General features: G+C 41.8%; 3 protein-coding genes across 9 annotated transcripts in view; 1 reads left to right on the top strand and 2 right to left on the bottom strand.

Annotated features, from left to right (window-relative positions):
- The window catches only part of SMARCA4 (SWI/SNF related BAF chromatin remodeling complex subunit ATPase 4), an 89,675-nt gene extending 72,847 nt beyond the window's left edge, over positions 1–16,828 (bottom strand). For all 7 annotated transcript variants that reach the window (XM_087711008.1, XM_087711009.1, XM_087711010.1 and 4 more), the window contains exons 1-2: positions 16,750–16,828; positions 1,663–1,751 (exon numbers count right to left, since the gene is read on the bottom strand). The gene's annotated coding sequence lies outside the window, so the exon portion shown is untranslated. The remainder of the gene's footprint in view (positions 1–1,662; positions 1,752–16,749) is intronic.
- The window catches only part of FARSA (phenylalanyl-tRNA synthetase subunit alpha), a 350,543-nt gene that overhangs the window by 186,305 nt on the left and 140,231 nt on the right, over positions 1–24,007 (top strand). The window lies entirely within an intron of this gene.
- The window catches only part of VAV1 (vav guanine nucleotide exchange factor 1), an 80,142-nt gene continuing 77,890 nt past the window's right edge, over positions 21,756–24,007 (bottom strand). The window contains exons 26-27 of the mRNA XM_087711005.1: positions 22,325–22,476; positions 21,756–21,964 (exon numbers count right to left, since the gene is read on the bottom strand). Coding sequence (XP_087567131.1) covers positions 21,911–21,964; positions 22,325–22,476 — 206 coding nt within the window. The 3' untranslated portion in view covers positions 21,756–21,910. The remainder of the gene's footprint in view (positions 21,965–22,324; positions 22,477–24,007) is intronic.

Here is a 24,007-nt window from a genome sequence, read left to right as displayed (position 1 = left end):
GACTCCGAACAGGGACCAGAGAGGCTGTCAATAAATTCCTTGTTTGGGTGAAAGTATAGTTAATGTGTCTTTACAGGCAGTCCTTGACTTATGACCACAACTGGGAGTGGAATTTCCATCATAAGTCATTGAGGTTGTAAGTTAAGTCGATTCTGATGATGGTCATTAAGCCAATCGCTGTGGTCATTAAGCTAATCAAGTGGGCATTAAATGAAATGTGGTTCCGTGAATTCAGCTTCTCCAATGGGCAATTTTTGCTATTTTTTTCTACAGGAAATTGGCAGAAAAGATAACAAATTGCAATGATGTGACTGCAGGACACAGGAACCCAAACTGAAATCACGTAACCTTGAGGGTAGTGCGATGGTCTTAAGTCCGAGTACATGTCACAAGTCACTTTTTTTGAGGCCACTGTAGTGATGAATGGTCATTAAATGAATGGTCATAAGTTAAGGACTACTTCTAAACTAAAAAGTAATTAATTTTGCATTAAAAAGCAAAATGCTTCCTAAAGATAAGCAAGAAGAGAAGTTTCTCTAACCGAATAACTGCTTCAGTTTTCACTAACTTCTATTGGATCATCCACTTATAAGCGGATAAATCAGTGTTTCTCAACCTTGGCAACTTGAAGATGTCCGGACTTCAACTTCCAGAATTCCCCAGCCAGCGAATGCTGGCTGGGGAATTCTGGGAGTTGAAGTCCAGACATCTTCAAGTTGCCAAGGTTGAGAAACACTGGGATAAATAATTCCAAAATATGCTATTTATGCCATGCTTTAAGTCATCTCTATTCACTTGTTCCTGAGCAAAGTGTGGTCTTATATACATTTAACAATTTTAAATCTTACCAAAAATTCCAACCCACCCAGGCTGCCCAAGGAGATTTCAGAGAACCAAAATGAGCCTACAAGTCTATATTTCCATGAACAACTGAACTCCAGCAGCTGAATTATATTGTCTCTCCATATATTAGGCTAACAGCAGGCTTCCTCTGCTTAAAGGCAGCCTGCTTATGGAAATGGATATTTTGCGATATACTTGGAGGCTAGCTCCCTGCAGGGGTGCATACAGTAGGCCAGAACTGTGTGATGGTTAATGCAAGCTCCTGCTTACGCTTTTTTATGAGTTATTGCAAAAGAAATCATGCTATATATCTCCTTCGGATATGAAATGAAAGTGTTCCACTGCACCAAAACATTAGGTGGTGATTTTTATTTCCATCCTACTATTTCTACCTGGTTTCCTTATTGCATTTTCTCTCATTCAGGCCGAAATCCACTTGCAGTCATGCCCGGAAATATCCCATTCCAAAAACATAAATGGAGACTAAATGTTATATTTTAATCAAAAGCTTCGGGTCAAAGAATGATTAGCTTGTATTTATAAGAAAAAGTAAAACCTTCTGAATTAAAAATTAAGCGATCTCAATCACTCAAAGTGGCTAACAAGTAAAACAAATTAAGACCAATTACATTATATCTAAACTTTAGATATGTAAGCATCTAAAATTTTACCTAAATGTGCTATTTTCATTATTTTAATAAATACTTTTTTTTCAATTTTAACCCATTAAGATGTTGATGTTACACAAAATACATCACTGAAATACTTCTATTTATATTTTTTAAAATTGGAAACAGGGCATTCTTTGCATTCACGTACCTGGGAAAGTCAATGTGTCAATTAATTCATAACATCAGTCCTGTATAGTGGTGCGAGGTCTCTCCCTCTTCCCAGTACCTATTCCAATTCTGTTGGGGGAAAAAAACACTGTACTTATTCTTCTATTCAAAATATCTGCAATCTGTCAGTTTCAAGTTGTGAAATAGTCACCATCTGCCGGTGTAGGATTATACCCAACACTAAAGGTTACAACATTCCAGTTCGGAAAATCAGTTCATTCAACCCGTTGTACCCAAAATAGTTAGTTATAGTTATAGTTTTATTGATTTGTATGCCGCCCACTCCCGAAGGACTCCGGGCGGCTTACAATAAAACAAGGGAGGGGAATAATACACAAACAACATTAAAATATACAACAGTCACAATCTCCGGGGGGGCTGAATATTACGAGAGCCCCCCGGCCTGCTGGAGCAGCCAGGACTTTGCGGAAGGCTGGGAGGGTAGTAAGGGTCCGGATCTCCACGGGGAGATCGTTCCAGAGGGCTGGAGCTGCAACAGAGAAGGCTCTCCCCCGGGGAGTCGCCAGCCGACATTGGCTGGCAGATGGAATCCGGAGGAGACCTAACCTGTGTGATCGAATCGGTCTATGGGAGGTGATCGGTAGAGAGTAACAGTACACATACACATATACCATTTGAAATATATTTGCAATGTCAATCCACAAAGAAAGAAGACAATCCATTCTTTGAAGTACTGAATACACTCTATCATCTTCTGGTAGTAGGGAGGAGGAGAGTTGTTAATTAACACAACTGGAGATTATATACATGAAGACGAGTGTGGCTTCTTACCTAAAAGACAACTAAAAGATAATGCAATATAATTTTGAATAAAATTGAATATTTACAACAATGCAGTGACAAAGAGGTTGCATTAATCTTTCTGGATGCAAAAAAAACCCAAAACATTTGACAACTTAAACTGGGCCTTTATGCATAAAGTAGTGGAAAAGATGGATTTTTGGATTGGACTTTATACAGGGTCTGAAGTCCCATCTATACACTCCAGAAAGCTTGGTGAATGGAGATTTTACAAAACCACGTGAAAACCAGAAGGGAACAAGAGAGGGGTGTCCTTTATCCCCTTTATTATTTATTCTAGTGTTTGGAAATGTTAAATAGAGATATTAGACAAGATAACAGAGCAAAAGGACTACAAATTTAAGTACACAATTACAAATGACGTGCATTTGCCAACGATTTGGCATTGATTGTGCAAGAGAACCCTCTAGAGAACAATGAATGTGTTGAAGAAGATCAAAATGTTTTTGAGAAATGGTGGATTTAAAAATAAATAAATCAAAGATGACAACACTAAGAACATAAATGTAGAAGATCAGAAAGAATTGGAATTTAAAACTGGAATTTAAATTGGAATTTAAAACTGGAATTTAAATTGGAATTAAAGTTGTGAAGAAAGTTCAGTACTTGGAGGTTACTCTTACTGGGGGAAATTCTAAGCGTTACAAAAAAATTAATGTAAAATAAGGAAAGAGATAAAGCTGGATTTCATTAATGGGAAGAATTCCAGTAATTAAAATTAATGAACTACCTAGAACAGGGGTGGCAAACTTGATTTCATTGAGGGCTGCATCAGGGTTGTGTTTGACCCTGTGGTGGCCAAGTACTAAGGCAGGATTTCCTTCAGACCGTTCCTCACTCTCATTATAAGCTCCTTCCTTCCTTCCTCTTTCTCTCTCCATTCTCCATCCTTCCTTCCCCTCTTTCCTTATTTTGCTCTTACCATTTTTCCTTCTCTTTCTTAGTCTTTTCTCTTTCCCTTTCTCCTTTCTTGTCTAAGGTGACCAGATTTTAACATTGGTAAAGCGGGACACCATTGACCGAACATAAGTACAATTTACAAATATAATACATTAAAAAAATAGCCACATGGCTGCCGAAAACCATATATTCCCTTCCTGTTCTCCCGCCATTCCCTAGCTTGTCGTGCATTCTTTCCAAAAATCGGGACTTTTTAAAAATGCCGCGGGACAAATTGTTAAAAATCGGGACTGTCCCGCCAAAAGCGGGATGACTGATCACCTTGTTCGGTTCCACCACAAAACCGCGGACGACAAAATTGTGCTCGACGAAAGCACATACGTGACGTCATCACAGCGCGACGAAAACATCGCGCTGTGATCGATAAATGTAAAAATAAAGCGAAAACCTTACCCTAACCCCCCCAAACCTAACCCTAAACCTAACCCTAACCCTTAACCTAACCCTAAATCTAACCCTAAACCTAACGCTAAACCTAACGCTAACCCTTAACCTAACGCTAAACGTAACCCTAACGCTCTAAACCTAACCCTAACCCTTAACCTAACCCTAACCTTTATGTGAATCGGCGTGCTTTAATTTTATTTTTATTTCAATTTTTAATTTTTTTCGTCACGCTGTGATGACGTCAAATGCGCGCTTTCGTTGAGCGCGCTTTTGTGGACCGCGGTTTTGACGGGTCACGCCTTGTTCTTGTCCCTTCTTGCATGCTCAAATGCAAAAGGGGAAACGTTTATCTTTTTGTATTGTTTTTAGTTTGTTTTGCTAGATCTCTGTCAGCGCCCCCCCCCCCTGCGACGGCCTCCTGAAACCCTCTGACAATAGCAATGGAGCTCGGAGGGGATGGGGACACCCATGTTTTTGCTGGCAAAGGGGTGCAACAGGCCATCCCGGCCAAAAACGGACCCGGGGACAGTCACACTTGGGCCCCCCCTGAGCTCCATTTTTGCTGGCAGACGCACCCCAGGCGAGTCCTTTGTTGTTTCCAGGGCAGCCCCACAGACCAGATCTAAGCAGCCGGATCCAGCCTGTGGGCCTCGAGTTTGACGCTCCTGACCTAGAATGTTATTTCAGACTATACTGATATTAATTAGAGATTCCATTTTCAAACAGTGGCAGAAAGCTATATCTCATTTATTTGGCAAAATAAAATAAAAAATCAAGAATTAAATATCAGCTGCTACAAGATTCTAAAGATAGAGGAGGTCTGGGTTTGCTGGATTTTAGATTACATTACGATGCGGTTGTCTGGTATGGTTAAAAGATTGGATAACTTTAAAAAATTCAAGGCTGTTAGATTTCAAAGATTTTGATTTGAGGTTTGGGTGGCATGCCTATCTGTAGTATGACAAAGTAAAAGTTAAGGTTTTAAGATTTATGATATTAGGCAATCGATTGCATGTGTATGGTAGAAGCACAAAGGAAGATTAGCGGATTAACATTCGCTATCCCCTCATGAAGCACTTCACAGAACAGAGATGCTACCAGAATGCAAAATGGAGGACGTATCGAGACTTACTGATATTTGAAAAACAGGAATTCAAGATAAAGAGAGGAGAACAATTAATAAGCGATTTCCTTGGGATTGGTTTAATTATTGTAGAATTTTTGAAAGGTTTAAATTTGGTAAAAGAGGTTTTGCTTTCATGGGAGCTAAATATGAACTGGACATCAGTTTATGTTCTGGAGATGAGCATGTGATTTCTAAAGTATATAAAATGTTACTCAAGATGAATCCAGGACAAGCCTGTCAAACGGGCAGCATCCAGGCCAGATGTGCTATGCACGGAACATGCCCATCCCAGCTCCACAAAGGCAAAAAACGTTCCGATACGTCCTGATCCGGCCCGTGATGCGATAGAGTTTGATACTCGTGATCTAGAAGTATTATATATGTTCACCACCTTGACATACCTATAAGTAATAAAGGAGGATAAAAATCTAATTTTATAAGCTGCCCGGAGTCCTTCGGGATTGGGCGGCATATAAATTTTATAAATAAATAAATAAATAAATACCAGGGGTGGGTTTCAACCGGTTCGCGGCGGTCCCTGCGAACCGGTTGGTCGGCGAACCCGGAAGTAAGTAACTTCCGGGAACGGCGAAGGGCCCACCCGCCCGCCCGCGCTTCTTACCCGGTTTTGACGAGTTCTGCGCTTCCACGCATGCGCAGGATGCATACACCGCCTGCGCGATCCTCCAGGAGCAGCTGGAGCATCGCACAGACGCTAGTACGCATGCGTGCACCGTGCGCATGCACGAGGACGCCGCCGGCCCCGTTCCAACCGAACCGGTTGGAACGGGGCGAGAAACCCACCCCTGATACATACATACATACATTCTGGCCGTAAACTAAGACATAACTTCCTGTCAAATGTATTGTATTCTTCACACTGTAGAAAGCAGAGCCTGAGTTAAACTAGAAACAGGGGTTGTTTTTTTTCAGTGAAGGGCCACAATTATTTTAGGCGCTGATGGGAAGAATCCAAAGGCAATAGAAATACTTACTAAGCAACAGCTTGTCTCAGCAGCAACCAGCCTAACCTTCCTGCACCTGGGATGAGAAACATTCAAGGAATACCTGTTCTGTAGGTTAGACTGGCAAGTCGAAAAACATCCCGGGAGAAGGCAACTGTCAAATACTTTTTCTACTGTTGCCAAGAAATCTACAGGGATGTATTCATAACAATGACCAGGAATCAAGCTTAATTTAAGAGATTGGAACTCCCTAGATTTAAAGGTAACAGGAAATAGGGCTAACTTAAAAAACAAGAAATTAAGGCTTTAGATGACTAGGAAATCAAAAGTGTCATAGTAGATACCATAAGTTGATTTTTCCTAAACGGGCTAAAAAAGTAGATGTTGTAATATAGTTCCTTGTGTAGGTGTGTGTCCCCCATGGCCCAGTTCATAACGGGGCATGCAGAGCCACGCTGAACCACACAGGAGAAAACAAACTCCTAGAACGCCATAACATCCTGATAGTTCATAACATAACATCCTGAGATGTGCCCTACCAATGACGCCCAGGATTTGACCATATATAGACAGAACTTCCCGGAGCAGTAGATTAGAAATTGTACTTTTACAGGCTGTTTTTAACCACAAGCTATTGCTCCTCCTGCCTTTGTCCTATCTCAATAAAAGGGGCTCTCAGACCCCCAATCTGCGTCGCTCCATCCCGAGAAAGATCGTGTCCTGTCTTTTCTCAACATTGGCCTCATGGACGAACCACGGGAACGTTACAGAGGTAAGACTTTTTCTGCAATTTTCATACAGATTCTGCCCACGAGGGTGAAAAAACATTGTCATCCCTTTCATGCAACAATGGTCAGTTGAGGCTCTAGCTACAAAAAAAAAAGAAGAACCAATTGCTCACCAATAGCTTAAAACTTTAATTCTTCCATACGTCTATACATATTTTAAGCGGCGGTTTCCAGAATTCAAGAGAGCTTTCTTCTGGGTAAACACGGGCAGGATCACAGTCTTAAGTACTGTTATTATTTCAACCATATAACACCAACCTTTATGGGTTACATAATCACTATGTGATCAGCTGCCAACTGGCTCAGCGAGAAATCGCCCTGGAGCTTTTGGGACACATCAGCCAGATTGTGAAATGTCCAACTGTGGAGGCTTTTGTTACCGCTTTCTTGACGTGCCTTAAAGAGTTTCTTCCAGCTTCTCTTTTTCAAAAATTGGCCAAGCCTTTAGAGGGATCTCCAGTTTCCATGAGACAGGATCCTGGGGTGCATTCGGGAAGGAGATTTCCAATCTGGATGGGAGAAATCCACCCCTGGTTTTTCCCCTTCCTAAAAGTGGTTCTTCCCAAGTTGGAAATTCCCAATCTCCAAAATACCCCAAAGGCTACGTCTTAGTGGTGGCTGGCTGATGATCTGTTGAAACAGGTGGCTCCCAGGTATGCCCACTAAAGTTGAACAATGCTTAGCTTCATGAATTCTCTCTCCCATGGAAAGAGAGCCTCTTTCCTCCATATAGGGAGGGAGAACCGTGGACACAGGCATCTGAAGGATCGTGCTTTTATGGAGATGACAAAAGCAGTATCACACAATACAATACAATAGCAGAGTTGGAAGGGACCTTGGAGGTCTTCTAGTCCAACCCCCTGCCTGGGCAGGAAACCCTATACCGTTTCACCGCAACGCTGCGAATTCCACTTTATTTGGAGGCATGTGCAGTGCCAGAACACATTTACAGAAGAAGGCAGAGCTTGCTTCATCGGATGTGATGCTATCTTTGCCATTCAGTTCCACCCAGGTGATGCTGACATCATTCACCTGCATTTGTTTATTGGAAAGCTCCTTGAAAACCTGAGATCGGGTGCTCTAATTAACAAGTGAAGATTATTCTGTTTACCTGTCTGCTTTCTGAGGATAATTATTAGAAAAGCTTAACTGGAATTACTTAATTTGAATGCATTCATTATACTATTAATATTCTGAAACAAAGCATTTTTAGAATTAGATTCCCCCCCCCACAGAATATTATTATTTTTAAAAATTGCTTTTTTATTAAGCAAATGTAGTATCAACCTAAAAATAAAATCAAACTGAAAAATAAACTAAACAGAAAAGGGAAAAGCCTCTTTCGGCAAAAAAAGGAAGAAAAAAGTGAAGCTGATACTTTGGGAGTATTATTTCTGAATAAAGTATAAACATTAAGCATCAATATTTATTATATCGATTCCAAATGGTAGTAATTATAACTAATAATTACATTATCCAGTCTCCCTAATGCTATCTCGAATTAAGGGATTACAGGGTCATTAAAAAGGGTAATTCCCTGTTATTACTTATTACCAATTTCTATGTACCTTAGTAATATTACTAATAAATGGCATCCACACTTGACTAAATCTATTTTTTATTATAGGTTTTTAAAGCAGTTTTTCTGTTAAGTTAATTTTTCGGCCAATGCAATTTCCCTCAATTTATAAGAGCATTGTTTCAATGATAGCTTCATTGGGAGTTTCTCAGTGACAAATCTGAGTCTTAGCACTAAAAATTGATTGGATTTTTATGTAGCATTTTTATATTACAGAAAATTATAAAATTGTTTGCATACATATTGTTAGGCATATGTATATAATTTTACAATTTATCATTTATATATAAATTAATACGGACAGAATATTGATAAGAGGAGCAAGTGATTTACCTATTAGCTATAGTGGACTTAACTATTTAGTTAAATGATAATTTGCTGCAATTAAATTGCTACTTAGGACACAATTTTAAACTTGACAACATAATTTTTTATCATGTGTAGGAAAAAAAGGAAGAGCAGAGTGACTATTCCTGCAATTTTTTGTTTCCTTTTCAGATACTCCCTCTATCAGAACCTTCTAAGTAATATGGTAGGCCACAAGGAATATCATCATGTATTTGTAAGTATAAAAAAAGAACAAGATTTACCATTTGTTTTGGACGATAAGAAGTCAAAACCCTTCTAAACACACATTTAAAATTGTCCTTAGACGTTTAGATAAGATGGAAACATTTTTCTCCTGTCCATCTTCTCTTAATCCATTCCTTTGTTCATTCTCAAAACAAGAGAATAAATTTGTCCAATTCAAGGAATGGCATGAAAGAGAATGTTATTGAGTTAGTGACTTACCGTAATTATAGAGAATCAACCTATCAACAATGAATTGCAGAGGGGAATGAAAATGAACTCCAACTTAATAAAACAAGCACTATCTATATAAGTCATATAAATTGCCTAGTTAATTTCATTCAGAGGATTCTATAGTGATAGATCGCTGATCTTTTACAGGTAGTCGACTTACAACAGTTCCTTAGTGACTGTTCAAAGTTACAATGGCACTGAAAAAAAGGACTTATGACCCTTTTTCACAGATACGACGAAGTGGTGGGATTCAGCCAGTTCGCACCTATTCGGGAGAATCTCATCTCCTCCGAAATCCTAGCCTTACTTCACATTAATGTTGATGTTTGTTCTACTGGCAGAGGGAAGGAATGGGAAGGGAAACCATGGGAAGGAAACAAAACTAAGAGAATCCTCCAATTGCTTTCCTAAACATGTCCAACATTTAATCTGTAAGGCAGTGGTGGGATTCAGCCGGTTCGCACCTATTCGGGAGAACCGGTTGGTAACTTTCTAAGCAGTTCGGAGAACCGGTTGTTGGAAGAAATCTCCTTTTGTTTTTTTCCCACTTTGCAGGGCTAATCCTGTAAGGAAGGCAGGAAGGAAACATTCTGGTGTTGTTTCTAGCTTCATCTTTATTGCCCTGCTTACAGAAACTGCCTCTCCGGTTAACCCTTATTACCATTGTAACAACAAAGGCGAAGCGCCCATCAACATGAGTGACCTTGAGTTGGCCACACCTACCCAGTCACATGACCACTGAGCCCCACCTACCCAGAGGGTCATTAGGGCAAAGAACCGGTTGTTAAATTAGTTGAATCCCACCACTGGATACCACCTTTGAAGCATGCCCATGATCATGTGATCAAAATTCAGATCCTTGGCCACTGGTTCATGCTTATGCCCGTTGCCGTGTCCCAAGGGTCATGTGATCCCTTTTTGCGACTTCTTCACAGGCAAAGTTAATGGGGAAGCCAGATTCACTTAGCAATCAGATTATTAACTTATCAACTGCAGTGATTCACTTATCTGTGGCAAGAAAGGTCGTAAAATGGGGCAAAACCTACTTCACAAATGTCTCACTTAACCACAGAAATTGTGGGTTCAATTATGGTCGTAAGTCAAGGACTACCTTGTAGTAGAAGAATCTCATCCATTTTATATAATCTTTTTTTCTATCAGCCACACCAGGTCTAGGAAGCTTTAAAATATTTGGGCAACAGGATTTGAATTCCAAACTTGAGGGATAGCAGTGGAACTCTTTAAGGATCTTTGTGAATCTACCCCAACAAATTATTGAGAAATTTTACGTAAGGAGTACGGAAATAGTATTTGTGCTGCAGGGACTTGTCCAGGCAGCTGCCATGAGTCGATGCTGCTTTGCAGGCACTAAATAAAGAATAAAGTATTAGTAAACAATTGTCTTGTAACTACGGTAGTAGAAAAATAAATGACTTTTGTTTGCTTTTAGCTAATTTACTTCAACCTCTTGATTTAAATAATCTGGCAAGTCAGAAAGATGAACTTCAACACTATTAGGGGCTTTTCCAATTGTTTCAGTTCTGAATCACAGTCCATGCGATGTCCAATTTATCTTATTGTGAAGTTCTGATTTGTACATAGTACCAAACATCACAGTTTAACAAAATGAAAAACAAAGATAGGAAGATTCAGGATTATGCAAAATCAATTTTCCACTTCCCTTTCAGATCAAATATTGTTAGCTCTATGTGCAAATCTTATCTTGATTTAACTTTATTGAAAACAAATAAATGTATAACTTATAAATTAAAATGACTTCACTAACTTTAGTTAATACCAATCATGGTTAGCAGAGTTTGAACATCATGATAACATTTAGTTAAAAAAAGGAAACAGATGTTTAAATTATATATATATTTTGCTTTAAGCAAAAGGGGAAACGTATGTCTTATTTGGGGGGCAGAATAATATAATGTAATGAAGGAAATAGTGGAAATGTTTCATTTTCCAAAATGTTCTACCCTGCCAGTCACTTTTCCTCATTATGATAAAGTATTGAGGAAAAAGAATAAGGGACTCAAGAGCAACAAAGGAGAAAATCTTCTTGGGGGGAAAAAAGGGAAAATTGTCTGAGCAGAGAACAATGTTCCTGTTTGCTGCAATGCTCTTTTGTATGTCAGTCTCAACTAAAGCAGCTTATACATTTATAAATATACAAATAAATAAAACAAGCTGAGAAGAGACGAATAAGAAGGAAACGTTTCTTCAAGGTAAGCAAGAGGTGGAAAACAGCCAAGAGTGGCTGAAAAGAAAAAATACGTTGCCTTTGAGAGGCAACATGCTTGATAAGAATCCCTGGATTTAGAAGACCAGTTTACCTGCCGTTGAAAAAAGACAAGAAAAGCAGAATGCAATTGCTAGAAACCATTCAGTGCTTTAGAATATTCCCTCCGAGGCTAAGGAGCACTGGTTGAGTGAGACAAATCTTTTAGTTCTGTGTTGAGTACAAAATTATGACTCTAGACTACAATCATAAAACGAGCACGCACACTTTATTTTTTGCTTCTTCCTCTCTCTCTCTCCAGTTGAAAAAGTTAAAAATAACAGATCCTCTTTTCCTCCTCCTGTTTTTAAAGGAGATCACAGAACATTTCCACGGTTCCACCACAAATCCGCGAAGCGCTTATCCGCGGAGACATAAGCGCGAAGACTAATTCGCGCCGTTCAAAGCGCTAAGGAAAAACGCGACCCTACCGCGATGACATAATCGCGGAGGGCAAATCCGCGCATTCCCAAGCACTCAGCACCCTAAACCTAACCCTAAAACAAACCCCTAAACCTAATCCTAACCCTTATCTTAATTTAAATCTGCTTTCTGCCGCCGCGCTGTTTTAAAGCGCCCTTCTGTCGCCGCGCTGTTGTCGCCGCAGTGATGACGCGCAGTGATGACGTCGCGGCTTTAGCGATGCGATTTTATCACCGCTATTTTGACGAGCACGGTTTTGTCGTGCCACGCATTTCCACCTTATGCTAGGTTCCTGGACTAGTTGGAAGTAGCACCAGGCTTTCATGTTGAAAGCGGTTCACCGACAAATGCGCACCGACAAAACCGCGACGTCAAAATCGCGCCGACAAAAGCGTGCCATCAACAAACAACATAGTGGGACGTGAAAACAACGTTATAACCCTAATCCTAAACGTGCTTTTGTCGCCACGGTTTTGTCGGGTCACGGTTTTGTCGGGTCACGGTTGAAAGCAAGCAAAAGGCAGAAGGGTCCATTTTTTCTGGGCCAAGGGCCATCTCTGCTCTCTAAGCAGCATGTGAGAAATGCACGTTGGACATAGGTGGGAGGGGGGGAAATGTAAATTTGATTTTACATGCATTTAATTAAGGTAAAGTATAGTTAAAGCATTTACTCCACAGGCACGAATTTAATCATGTTGCCAATTTCTCAAATTATATATTTAATATAGCAGCTTTTAAAAGCATGTGAGGGTTAAATCTGGCATATCTAAAGGCTAGTTGAAGTCTCAGAGGTTTTGCACTTCTGATGCTAGATGACTTATCTTGTGCATGTAGAAACACATCATTTCCTCTATTTAAAGAAGGCTTCTAGATAGAAATTCACAATTATTCTGAGCGGTATATCAAGGAAAATTAAAGCACCTTGATAGCACCATTCCTAAGACTCTTCTTCAATTGTTAATAAAGAGCTTCCACAAATACAGCTCATCTGCAGGGCTGCATATTAAATCCAGCTCAAGATTGCCCAGTTCCAGGCTCCATAAGTGAGAAGAATATCTATGCTGGTTCACCGGGGAATAAGACCCTAAAATCTGAGTCATGAATGAGAGTAGATGAAGATGTCTTTGCATTGTAACCCCACTACATGAGGAGTCCATAAGAGATGTGCAATCTTGGAGTAGGAGTAAATGCATGGTCCTTGATTTACGTTGTATTTCTAGATCATCATCTTTTTTGCATCATCTGAAAGGACTATATGCTTCTTCTTGTATTCTTGGAAGTCCTACACAGATTCCTTATCTCATTCTCAGACTAGGTTGACATCCCTGACTGTTTCCAGGAAAAGCAGAACAGAAAGGTGAGAAATTTGTGCCGCGTTTGGCCTTTCTTTGCACAAAAACATGACCATGTTCTCCAGACTCTCAAAGTTGAGAAGAGAACTTGGTGAATGGTTGTCAGTTGGGAAGAAGAATATATGAATGTAAAGAAAGCAGAACAGAATAAGGGAATCGGATTGGAAGAAAAAAGAATAAGGGTACGGTAGAAAGCACTTCCATTCCTTCATTACGAGGGACCAGAAATAAGCCTTAGAGGACATCTTTGTTAAACCCTTTTCACTGAACAGGGTTTAGTCCAAACCCTTTCAATATGACAAACAGCACTCAACGAGTACTCCTTAATGCAGTGTTTTTCAACCTTGGCAACTTGAAGATGTCTGGACTTCAACTCCCAGAATTCCCCAGCCAGCAAATGCTGGCTGGGGAATTCTGGGAGTTGAAGTCCAGACATCTTCAAGTTGCCAAGGTTGAAAAACACTGCCTTAATGGTATCAACATCCACATGGAGGAAAGTAAGCAGTGGGGTACTACAAGGGTCTGTCTTAGGCCCAGTACTCTCCAATATCTTCATAAATGACTTAGAGTGAGGGAATAGAAGGGGAACTCATAAAATTTGCAGATGACACTAAGCTGGCAGGAATAGCCAACACCCCGGAAGACAAACTCGGGATCCAAAAAGATCTTGACAGACCTGATCAATGGGCCCTATCCAACAGAATGAAATTCAATGTGGAGAAAATCAAGATTTTGCACCCAGGCAGGAAAAAACAAAGGTACAAGAACAGATTAGGTGAGACCTGACTCAAAAAATCAGTAACTGTGAGAGGGACCTTGGATTCTTAGTGGGTGATCACTTAAACACGAGGCAGCAATGTGATACAGCAGCCAAAAAAAGCTAATATAACCCTTATAAACAGAGGCACTGAATCAAAATCACGTGAAATATTAGTACTGCTTTATAAAGCCTTAGTAAGGCCACACCTGGAATACTGCATCCAGTTATGGTCGCCACATTACAAAAAAAGATGTTGAGACTTTGGAAAAAGTGCAAAGAAGAGCAATTAAGATGATTGTATTGTATTGTATTGTATTTATTTGTCTTGTATGCCGCCCACTCCCGAAGGACTCCAGGCGGCTCACAATAGACAAGGGAAGGGGGAAGACTAGACAAAGACAACACTTTAAAAACAAAACCGCAACATTCACAATTTCCGCGGGGCTGGATGTTTCACAGGCCCCCCTGATTAAAGGCCTGGAAGATAAAACATACGAAGAACAGTTGCAGGATTTGGGTTTGGCTAGTCTAGAGAAAAGGAGGACTAGGGGGGTGGGGGACATGATAGCACTATTCCAGTACTTGAGAAGCTGTCACAAAGAGAGAGAGGGAATCAATTTGTTTTCCAAACCACCAGAGGGCAGGACAAGAAACAATGGATGGAAACTATTCAAGGAGAGAAGCAGCCTGTAAGTAAGGAGAAAATTCCTAACAGCGAGGACAATTAACCAGTGGAACAGCTGGCCTTCAGAAATCGTGGGTGCTTCAGCATTGGAGGTTTTTAAGAAAAGACTGGACAATCACTTGTCTAAAATGGTATAGGATCTCCTTCCAGCTCTATTCGGATTCTCTTCTGATACTAATATTCTAGAATTAGCCCATAAGAAAGTGGAGACAAGAATAGATAAGACTTTGATGAGCCAATACAAGAAAACAGTACCAAAGCTAAAAAAAAACAGTCGGAGGAACCACATAACCAAAGACTAGAACATTTTTAAAAGGGGGAGATAGAGGAAAACTGAATTATTCTTCATAAGAATGAAAACCAAGAGGTTTTGATGAAGTGACATCAAAGGTAGCTGGAAGGAAAGCCACATTGGAGAACTCTTTGAATTAGTCCCGGAGAAAGTAAGTGTGAAGGAAACCACTGGAGTGACACATGGATTAACTTTATTTGTGTACAATCAACTTTAAACATCACAAAACCAGAATGCTCTCTCAGTCAGCTACTGTGCTTTAAAAAAACTAGGATTTTCCTTAAAATAATGAAATATGTATCAAGCAATCTCGAATAAGCATCCTTTTGTAGAGCAATAGACAACCCTTAAGGCCTGCCTGGTCCAACGAGGTTCACAATAATACCAGCATCCAGATCAGATAGTGAAAGACTTATACGATCTGAAGAGAAACCAGAGTACAGATAGCAGTATATGACCCTTTGCAATTGTGATTACACAAGCGGACTACAATCTACTTTTTCTCCACCATTACTGGAACCATTGGACTAGCTACAATCGCTACAGATTGATAACACAGATCCTGGGGAATATTTTTCTTTGTGGGGATGCAGGATGGAAGGATGGAAGGAAGAGCTAATGGCAGAAAAGGTGAAAAGAAGCTTATTCGGGGAGAAAAAAGATGGGCACTCTCAGAGGAAGGACTAAGAACAAAGGGAAGTGAATTTAAACACTCCGAAATCCCAACTAGCCTTTTACCATCACCCCGAGATGTTTTTGAACACAAACTTTACGTCGCGCGGTCAGCGAAAAAAATAAATAATAATAATCTGATTTCCTGCGTTGCCACATTCATTTAATACGTCGCGCGATCAGCAAAAATAATAATAATAATAATCTGATTTCCTGCGTTGCCATATTCATTTAATAAATCATATACCCCCAAAATCCTACCTTTTTCCCCAACTCTTAATTTTCTCTACAACTGTTTCTCTTGTTTGTTGTGTTCCTTTTTTAACTTCGCTTGTCCTATTGTTTTCAAGTTCTTTTCATTTCTTTTTATTTCTGTAAGCCGCCCGGAGTCCCTTCGGGATTGGGCGGCATAGAAATTTAATAAATCCAATTCAATTCAAACCAGTTTGTGCTGGAGATCTGGATTTTTTTTTGGGGGGGTGGGGGTGGGGATAACTTGAGGAATATCAAGTAGGGATATGAAAAATGAATAATCAATGAACTGCTAAATAAAACCTAAATAGGACACACATTAAATTCAATTCAATTCAAACCAGTTTGTGCTGGAGATCTGGATTTTGGGGGGGGGGAGATAACTTGAGAAATATCAAGTAGGGATATGAAAAATGAATAACAAATGAACTGCTAAATAAAACCTAAATAGGACACCCATCAGGAAGGGATCCATTCCCACAAAGAGCTTGGGGGGGGGGAATCAATAACGAGGATGCTTAGAAGTACCCAAAAGGGATGCAAAGGCTGGGGGGGGGGGAAGGGAGTATTGTATGCTGGTAGGAGGAGAACAAGGGGGGGAGAGAGATGGGGGGAGGGGAAATGCCAGGGGGGGGCTCTAAAGAGGCGGGCTCGGCACACACACACACACACCCCGCCTGCCTTTAACGTGTCTTACCCTCAAAAGCCGATCGCAGAGATGATGAGAGACTCCAGGAGGGAAAGTAACGGCGCCCCCACACACCCACCCCCCACAAAAAAAATCCCCGCCCGCAGCCTCCCGATTCATTCTAAAAGCATTCACACGTTCGCTCAACTCACCCATTCATTCATCCACGCGCCTGCGCGATCAACGTTCCTTTCCTCCCCCCCACCCCCCCACCCCTCATCGCCTTACCGTGCCGGCCCCCGCCAGCCAGGCGGACCGAGAGAGAGCTCCAGAGCGGTCTATGTGGGGGTGGATTGTGGGGCGTGTGGGGGGGGGGAGAGAAACAAAGGAGGAGCCGCCGCTGCCGCCGACGCGCGTGTGGAAGAGATGCTCTCTCTCAGGCTCCCCCCCCTCCCCTTCCTCCTCCTCCTCCTCCTCCTTCTCCTCTCACGGCGCGCTCCCGCAATAAGGTAGCACCGAATGAGCGCACGGCGCGCGCGCCCCCGCGCCGCCCCCCGCCCCCTTCTCCTAACTAACAAGCTGGACGGGTTTTTCTCCTCAGGGAGAGCGCGCGCGCCCCCGCTCGCGCGCCCGCCCGCTCGCGCTCATTCGTTTCCCCAAGCCGGCAAAGGAAGGAAGGAACGGGGGGGGGGGAAAGGGGGCGGCGCTCCTGCTTCTGGCTCGAACCTGCTTGTCTTTTCCACCAATCAGAGAGCTCTTCCCGCCCCCCCCGAACCTGCTTTCCACCAATCACCCCCGCCAACAGACCTCCTCGATTTTTTTTAACACCTTCCAAAGACTTTGCTTACCTATTAAGCCAATCACAAGAAGGGAGGAAGTACGAGCCAAAGCTTTTTTTTTTTAAAGAGCATTACGTAAGCTATTAGTGGACCAATCGCAAAACGCCTCACGTTGGGTTTATTTTATTTTATTTTATTCCGAGCCTTGCGTTTTTTTTCTCTCTTAAGGGACTCGATCTGATTTGTGTGTGTTTGTGTGTTTTTTTAAAACAGTTCAAAAGCTGTTTTGGGTATAACGGAGATGGGGTACAGTAAGACAAGAAGCAGGATGGGGAGACATAGATGCTCTTTAGGGAAAATGGATTTAGAGTTTTTTTTCTCTTTTAAGCCCCGCCTCTTTCATTAGCCTCAGCCAATGAAGTGGCTCTTCCTCGCTCCTTTGAAAAGGGGAGGAGTTAAGGCGGAGGCGCGCGCCTTGCCTGGATGGAGAGGCGCGCGCGCGCGCGCGCGCGGACTTGCCTTCCCAGGTCTCTTCCCCCCCCCATCCCCCATCGCCCGTCCGAGCCGGCGTTGGCTGCCGATGCGCATGCGCACTGCCGGTACCACTGCGGCTGAGGCTAATACAGCGGGGGAAGGGGCTTTAATCATTGCAAATCTGGCTGCCGTGGAAGCCGAGCAATCCGCCCGGCTTGCTGCCTTAAGGGCCCCCCCGCCATCCAGTGAGCTGCCTCTGGTTTCCCTTAGCCGACTGGAAGACCAGATAGTAAAAAAAAAAGGATTTCCCATTCAAAAGAAGATGGAGAAATGGAAGCGAAGCGAGGATGCCTTGCTAGCACTTTGAATGGTTTAATAAGAGATTGACAATAACGATAAATGGTTAATAAGAGCCCCGGCGTCGGCTTTCGAGGGTCAATAGAAGTTAAATTCCCAAAAGGAGAACTAGTGTTGGAAGAAATGTCCTCCTGCGTCCCGGCTCCAAGTGGGGAAAAAGACACTGGAGACCTGGAGGCTGCTTGGGAAGATGGTTTTAATGGTGTGTAGGAAGTTACCACCCAGCCCTCTCCCAGAAAAATGAAATATCCTAGGAAACATTGAAAGGCAGAATATTTCTCTGGATGTGAAAAGGAAGAAACATGTTTTAAAAAAAGAAAGAATAGCTGCCTGTAGCTTCCTGCCCATCTCCACTTTTGTCAATGGGCCATTAAGAAGGGCCCTTTACATAATAAAGGCTTCTCCACTTCAGATGCAGGGGGGATGGGATTAAAGCATGATAACATTGGCCCCAACTGACCACATGGCATCTGAGAACTCAACCAAACCTGGATTCAAAACGCAGCCTAGAGAGTAGCCCCCTGCATGGCCCCATGGGAGTCTGACAACCAATCAGAATACATTTCTTACACAGGAACAGGAAACAGAGAGGAGGGACTGAACAGGTTATAAAAAGCCTAGCAAGCCCCTCCCTGGGCCCTTCTCTTCTTCTCCACCAACACTGAAGCATGTGATCACCTTTTCTGCCCAGGGCTCAAGCCACGTGGTCCTGTCCACCAATAAACCGTCTTTCGAAGCAGCCTCCATGTCTCCAGTGTCTTTTTCCCCACTTGGAGCCGAACCCAGAAGGACATTTCTTTCATCAGGTGGACAGGACCACCTGGCTTGAGCCCTGAGCAGAAAAGGTGATCACGTGCTTCAATGTTGGTGGAGAAGAAGAGAAGGGAAGGGGCTGAGATGCTGAAAGTCCCTGGTTTTATGCCCTCTCTGGCCTTTGATCTTGAGCTTGCATTCTGATTGGTTGCCAGACTCCCATGGGGCTATGCAAGGCCAATTCTCTAAGCCAGCAATGGTGAACCTTTTTTGGCTCGAGTGCCATAAGTGTGTGTGTGGGGGTATCATGTGCGGGCATGCTGCACCCATAATGCAATGCACGACACCCCCCCCCAGTGCGCGTGCGTGCACTACAGAACTTCCGGTTTCCCCATTGTTTTTTTGCGCTCCGGAGGCTTCACGGAAGCTCATGAAGCCTCCGGAGGGCCTCAGGAGGGGGTGGGGGAGGCTCTTTTCGCCCTCCCCAGGCTCCTGTAAAGCCTCTGGGGAGCCTGGGGAGGGAGAAAAATGGCTTTAAAAAAGGGTGAACTCACGTGCTAATAGGTTCACCATCACTGCCCTGGGAAATATTGAAAAGGCAGAATATTATATTTCCCTGCATCAGAAATGGAGAAACATGTATTTAGGCAGGAGACAGACTCACTCTTAATAGCCCCCCCCCTGTTTTCTTAACGGGCCATTAAAATGCCTGATCCAGTCTGTTCTCCATAACAAAGAGTTCTCCCCTTCAGCTCCAGGGTGATGGGATTCAGGCATGCTAGTATTAGCTCTTTACCCATAAAGAGGCATGCCTAATTTATCTTCAGCAAAACAAACCAGTTTATCATTACCTGAAGGATATAACAATAAATCAAGATGTATAAAATTAATGCAGCAGTGAAACTGGCTTTCAAGTTTTTGTAAACCTAAGGATAGATTGCGGAAGAAGCAGAGGTGGGTTCCTACCAGTTCGCACCTATTTGGTAGAACCAGTTCGTCAAATCTACTGAACCGGTTAGAAGAGGTTCCACCAGTGGACCCGGAAAGCAGGCCACACCTATAGAAGAGGTTCCCAAAATTTTTTGGAAACCCACCACTGGGAAGAAGGGAGTTCATGCTTATTAGTGTGATCAAAAAAGTGGCTAGTATAGAAAAAACAGAATTTCACAGAGGAATAGAAGAAGCAACATTAGTTACTCCCATGGCAAGGTGGGGTACCAGGCCCACAAATCTTTGAACCCCATCTCCTAAGTACTTTGCAGGAAAACTGCAAAGCTGTTCAGAGTTGCTCTGGATAGTGAGATAGGCGGCAGATAAATTTAATACAGTGAATGAATAAATAAATAAATCTGAGCTGAATCAAACTGTAAGTCAGGCGGACGAATTTATAACTCAAAAAATATAGATTTTGTAATAACGCACAACGTTAGGATCGGTTCACAGTTAGTTGAAACCATTATATCCATTTTTTATTGTGGTTATTGGCTATTCTAGAAACGGCTATTCTAGAAATGTAAGGGTTAGTTTATCAAATGAATTGAAAGGGAAGGGATTACACTGAAACATCTCACCAGATCCCACAGAAAGAGATTGCAAGATTATTGCAGAGTAGATTGAAGTTTCAGGGTATGAAGGCTGGTGCTTAATAAAGAACTTGTGTTTGAAAGATTCTAGGGACAGATAAAATCTTGTCCAGTTACATTTGACTCTTCATGACCCAACAGAGATTGTTTGATCAGGCTTACTTCTCTTTGTGTTCTCAGATTGCACCGAGAAGCCTCAGAATGAAAAGGATGTGAAAGACAGGGCTAAACTACCTCCTGGTGTTTTATTGAATGTCTTTGCCTCCTTAAATGCAGTAAGAAGCAATGGGAGATTTCCCAGGTGAGGAAAGTGCACAAGTTGGTTTAAAATAAATCAACCATGTCCATGAGCTAGCTTAATCTTCTCCAATTTGAGCTTTCCAGAAAAAAAAATGTTGATTGTGAATCCTTTCTTGAGAATTCTTGGACTTGCAGTCTTTACCTCTGGAGAATGGTGGCCTAGTTGTTTAGGAAGATGTTACACGCGGGAAGGCTGCTACTGAAAGAATTTACTTTTTAAAAATATCAAATCTTGCAGCAGTATAAATTTCTGGCTTTACTTACAGAGAGAGAGAGAGAGGTTTTGACAATTGAAATCATTTAATAATGCTTCCTCCAATTAAGGCAGGCTGGTTTGATGACACTGGTAATTTTCAGTTAGGACAGACCCTGAGTGAGATATCCAAAAAGAATAAACAGAACCCAAACTTTTGAACCTCAATTTTATATAAAAAAAGAAGTATTTGGAGAGAAGAGAATTCAGAGGGAATTATAGTTCAGAAGACTATGCAAACTCTCTAATTCTGAATATCATTAAACCATGTAGCCTTAGTGGTATATGTATTTTGTGCTAATTCCACTCAATTTCAGGCAAAAGTTTGGTTCAGTACATTCTTTTTTAGTTGCATCTGGAGATCTAAACTGGAAATCCTAAAGATTAAATTGATACAACATTAGCAACTCAGAAAAAGTGTTTGGTTTTGCAAAGCTGCTTTCCACAGAAATAAGATACTGTAATTATTCCCTGGTTTGACCTGGAAGATACCATGAGTTTGAGGGCCACATATAAACTATTTCCTTTGTTATTCATTACCAGCAATGAAGAATAGTCTGAAGAAGTTGCAACCCAGATTTCAGACATAGTTTTAAAGCATTCTACTGTCCATTGGATAATGGAAAATTAAAAAAAAAACCTACATACTGGAGTATGCAGTTACTATAGATATCCAAAAGTAACCTACTTATTCTTAAGAGTAATTTTCAGATTTTAAAGAAAATAGTTTGTATTGTGAATTCTTACAATGTTCTTTTCTCTTTAGAACAGGCACAGACACACTTTACCAGGATGTTATTTCTACAGTATCCAGTTTATTAGACAAGAACATGTAATGGGGAGGGGGTTTAGGCAGGATCTGGTGGGTGATGAAAAGGCAGGGGGAAAAAAGGGTTCATAAATAATAGTTTTTGCACATGGGAAAAGATGCTGCATTGAATGTGGTGATCTCAGCAATATTCTGAATAATCCTCTTCTACATAATTTGCTGGGAACCAGCCAATCTGCAGGGAGAAAACATAGGCCAAGACTTATTAGAATCCAATAAACAAAGAAAATATTCTAAGCCAAGGGAAGAGTTGCTGATCCTTACTGTTGAAATGTTAACTATTCCTATATTGACGCCAACATTTTCTAAACTCTAAACTAGCAAATTGTTAACGTAGATTTTTGTCTGATCACCCAGCAGTAGGAACCTATCCACTGCTACAGCTTATCCTAATTGAAAGTTTGACTTTTTAGCAGCAATGGAATACGCCATAGCATGTTTAAATAGTAGCTGATCTGTTTGTATAGGAATCCCACTTTTATCCTAAATTCTGCAATCAAACAAGTCACGCTTATATGGATGCAAAGATACTCACTCGACCATAGATCTCTCCTTTCCACCATCCTGGCTGTCCTTTCTTATTGAGAATCTTTATGATGTCTCCCTCTGACAAGGACAATTCAGTCCGATCTCGTGCACAGAAATTATAGCGAGCCTTGGCTGAGCCAAAGTACTTGAGACTTTTCCCTGTTTTAAAAAAACAATATGAGTTTAGTAGTAGTCAGACAGAACCGGATAAGATTCACCAGGTCCCTAGAACTGCAGAGAATCTTAATTGTTCTATAATTCTTATGGCATAACCATAAGAAGGGCAAGCAATATGCTGTCTGAGAATCAACGTAGGTCTGCAAAATCTCAACAAGCATCTCAAATCTCATTTCAGACTTCTCTGCAGCAGATATATTTGCCCACAATAGTGAAAATATATATCTCTTTTATGCAATGGCCAATTAAGTGGGAGCTTAAATGAGCCAAATAGGATTTTAGCAAGTAGAAGGAGGATAGAGAATGCCTAGCAAGGTTACAGCCAATCTTGGCTAATTTCGAAACGCTAAGCAGGGTCTATATCATTGCCAAGCAAACTATGTAAACCACTGTTCCCTCTAAGGTGCGCGCGTGCGCGGCCGCGCACGTCGCTAGAAACCTCCGCGCAGAGCTTTCTAACTGCCGCGCAGAGCTTTCTACCAAAGCAAACGTGGAGAAGTCCTTTGCAGGCAGCTAGAACTGGCCGCTTGCAAAGGACCTCCCCAGACTTGTTTTGATGAGCCGCCAGTCCTCTTGCTTCTTCTCCTTCACCAGCAAAGCTCCCGCAGTGGTGCCTCTCTCTCCACGCGGAGCACCTGAGCTGGCCCCCGCGTTATCCCTCCCCCTTCCTCCTCTGCCGTGCTTTTGAGGCCGCGGGAGCTAGTAGGAAAGCGGCGGAGGTGGAGGCGATGGCAGGCATAACCCAGAGCCCAGCTGAGGTGCTCCGAGCGAAGGGGGAGGCACCACCGCCGCTGCTTTGCCGGTGAAGGAGAAGGAGCAAGAGGACTGGCAGCTTTGAAATGGTCCCGCCGGCTGCAGATTTGATTCAGCGTAAGCAGGGGCCGAACACATGCTGAGCCGACTTTGCGCAGTGAGGCGGAGTAATTCAACCCCCCCCCCAAAGAACACGTCTCTCTCTCTCTCTCTCTCTCTCTCTCTCTCTCTCTGTGTGTGTGTGTGTGTGTGTGTGTGTGTGTGAGAGAGAGAGAGAGAGAGAGAGAGAGTGTGTGTGTGTGTGTGAGAGAGAGAGAGAGAGTTGGATCAAAATTGGTGGCCAAAGGAGTGGAGGGAAGGAAGGAAGGAAGCCCTGCCCCCTGTGAAAAAAACTGAAGATAGAGCAGTGAATGAATAAACCATAAAAGCAACAAACAGTTAATGCGTAAGTAAGCTGAGGAGGAAGTTCTCAACTAAGGAAGAAATATTAGAAAGAAATATAAAAAGCTCAATATGCCAAAACACTTATTTTAGTCTTCATTTAATTACTTGTATTGTAGTCTGATGTAACATCTTTTTAAAGTTAACGTTAGTTAGAAAAGATAGGGTACAAAACTTAAATAATAATAAAAATTCTACATTCATTTTGAAAAATAAATGCAATACTTGATTAATTTCATATTTTTATTTAAAATAGTTTTGGCATGGCATATCATTTTATTGACTCAGCTGGAAATGATGTGGATGTTGTATCTGATTC

Source organism: Thamnophis sirtalis, unplaced genomic scaffold, assembly GCF_051295495.1.
Source record: "Thamnophis sirtalis isolate CommonGarterSnake01/CBP01778 unplaced genomic scaffold, rThaSir2_p1.2 scaffold_3, whole genome shotgun sequence".
Lineage (NCBI taxonomy): Eukaryota > Metazoa > Chordata > Lepidosauria > Squamata > Natricidae > Thamnophis > Thamnophis sirtalis.
This window is presented reverse-complemented; position numbering and strand designations above follow the sequence as displayed.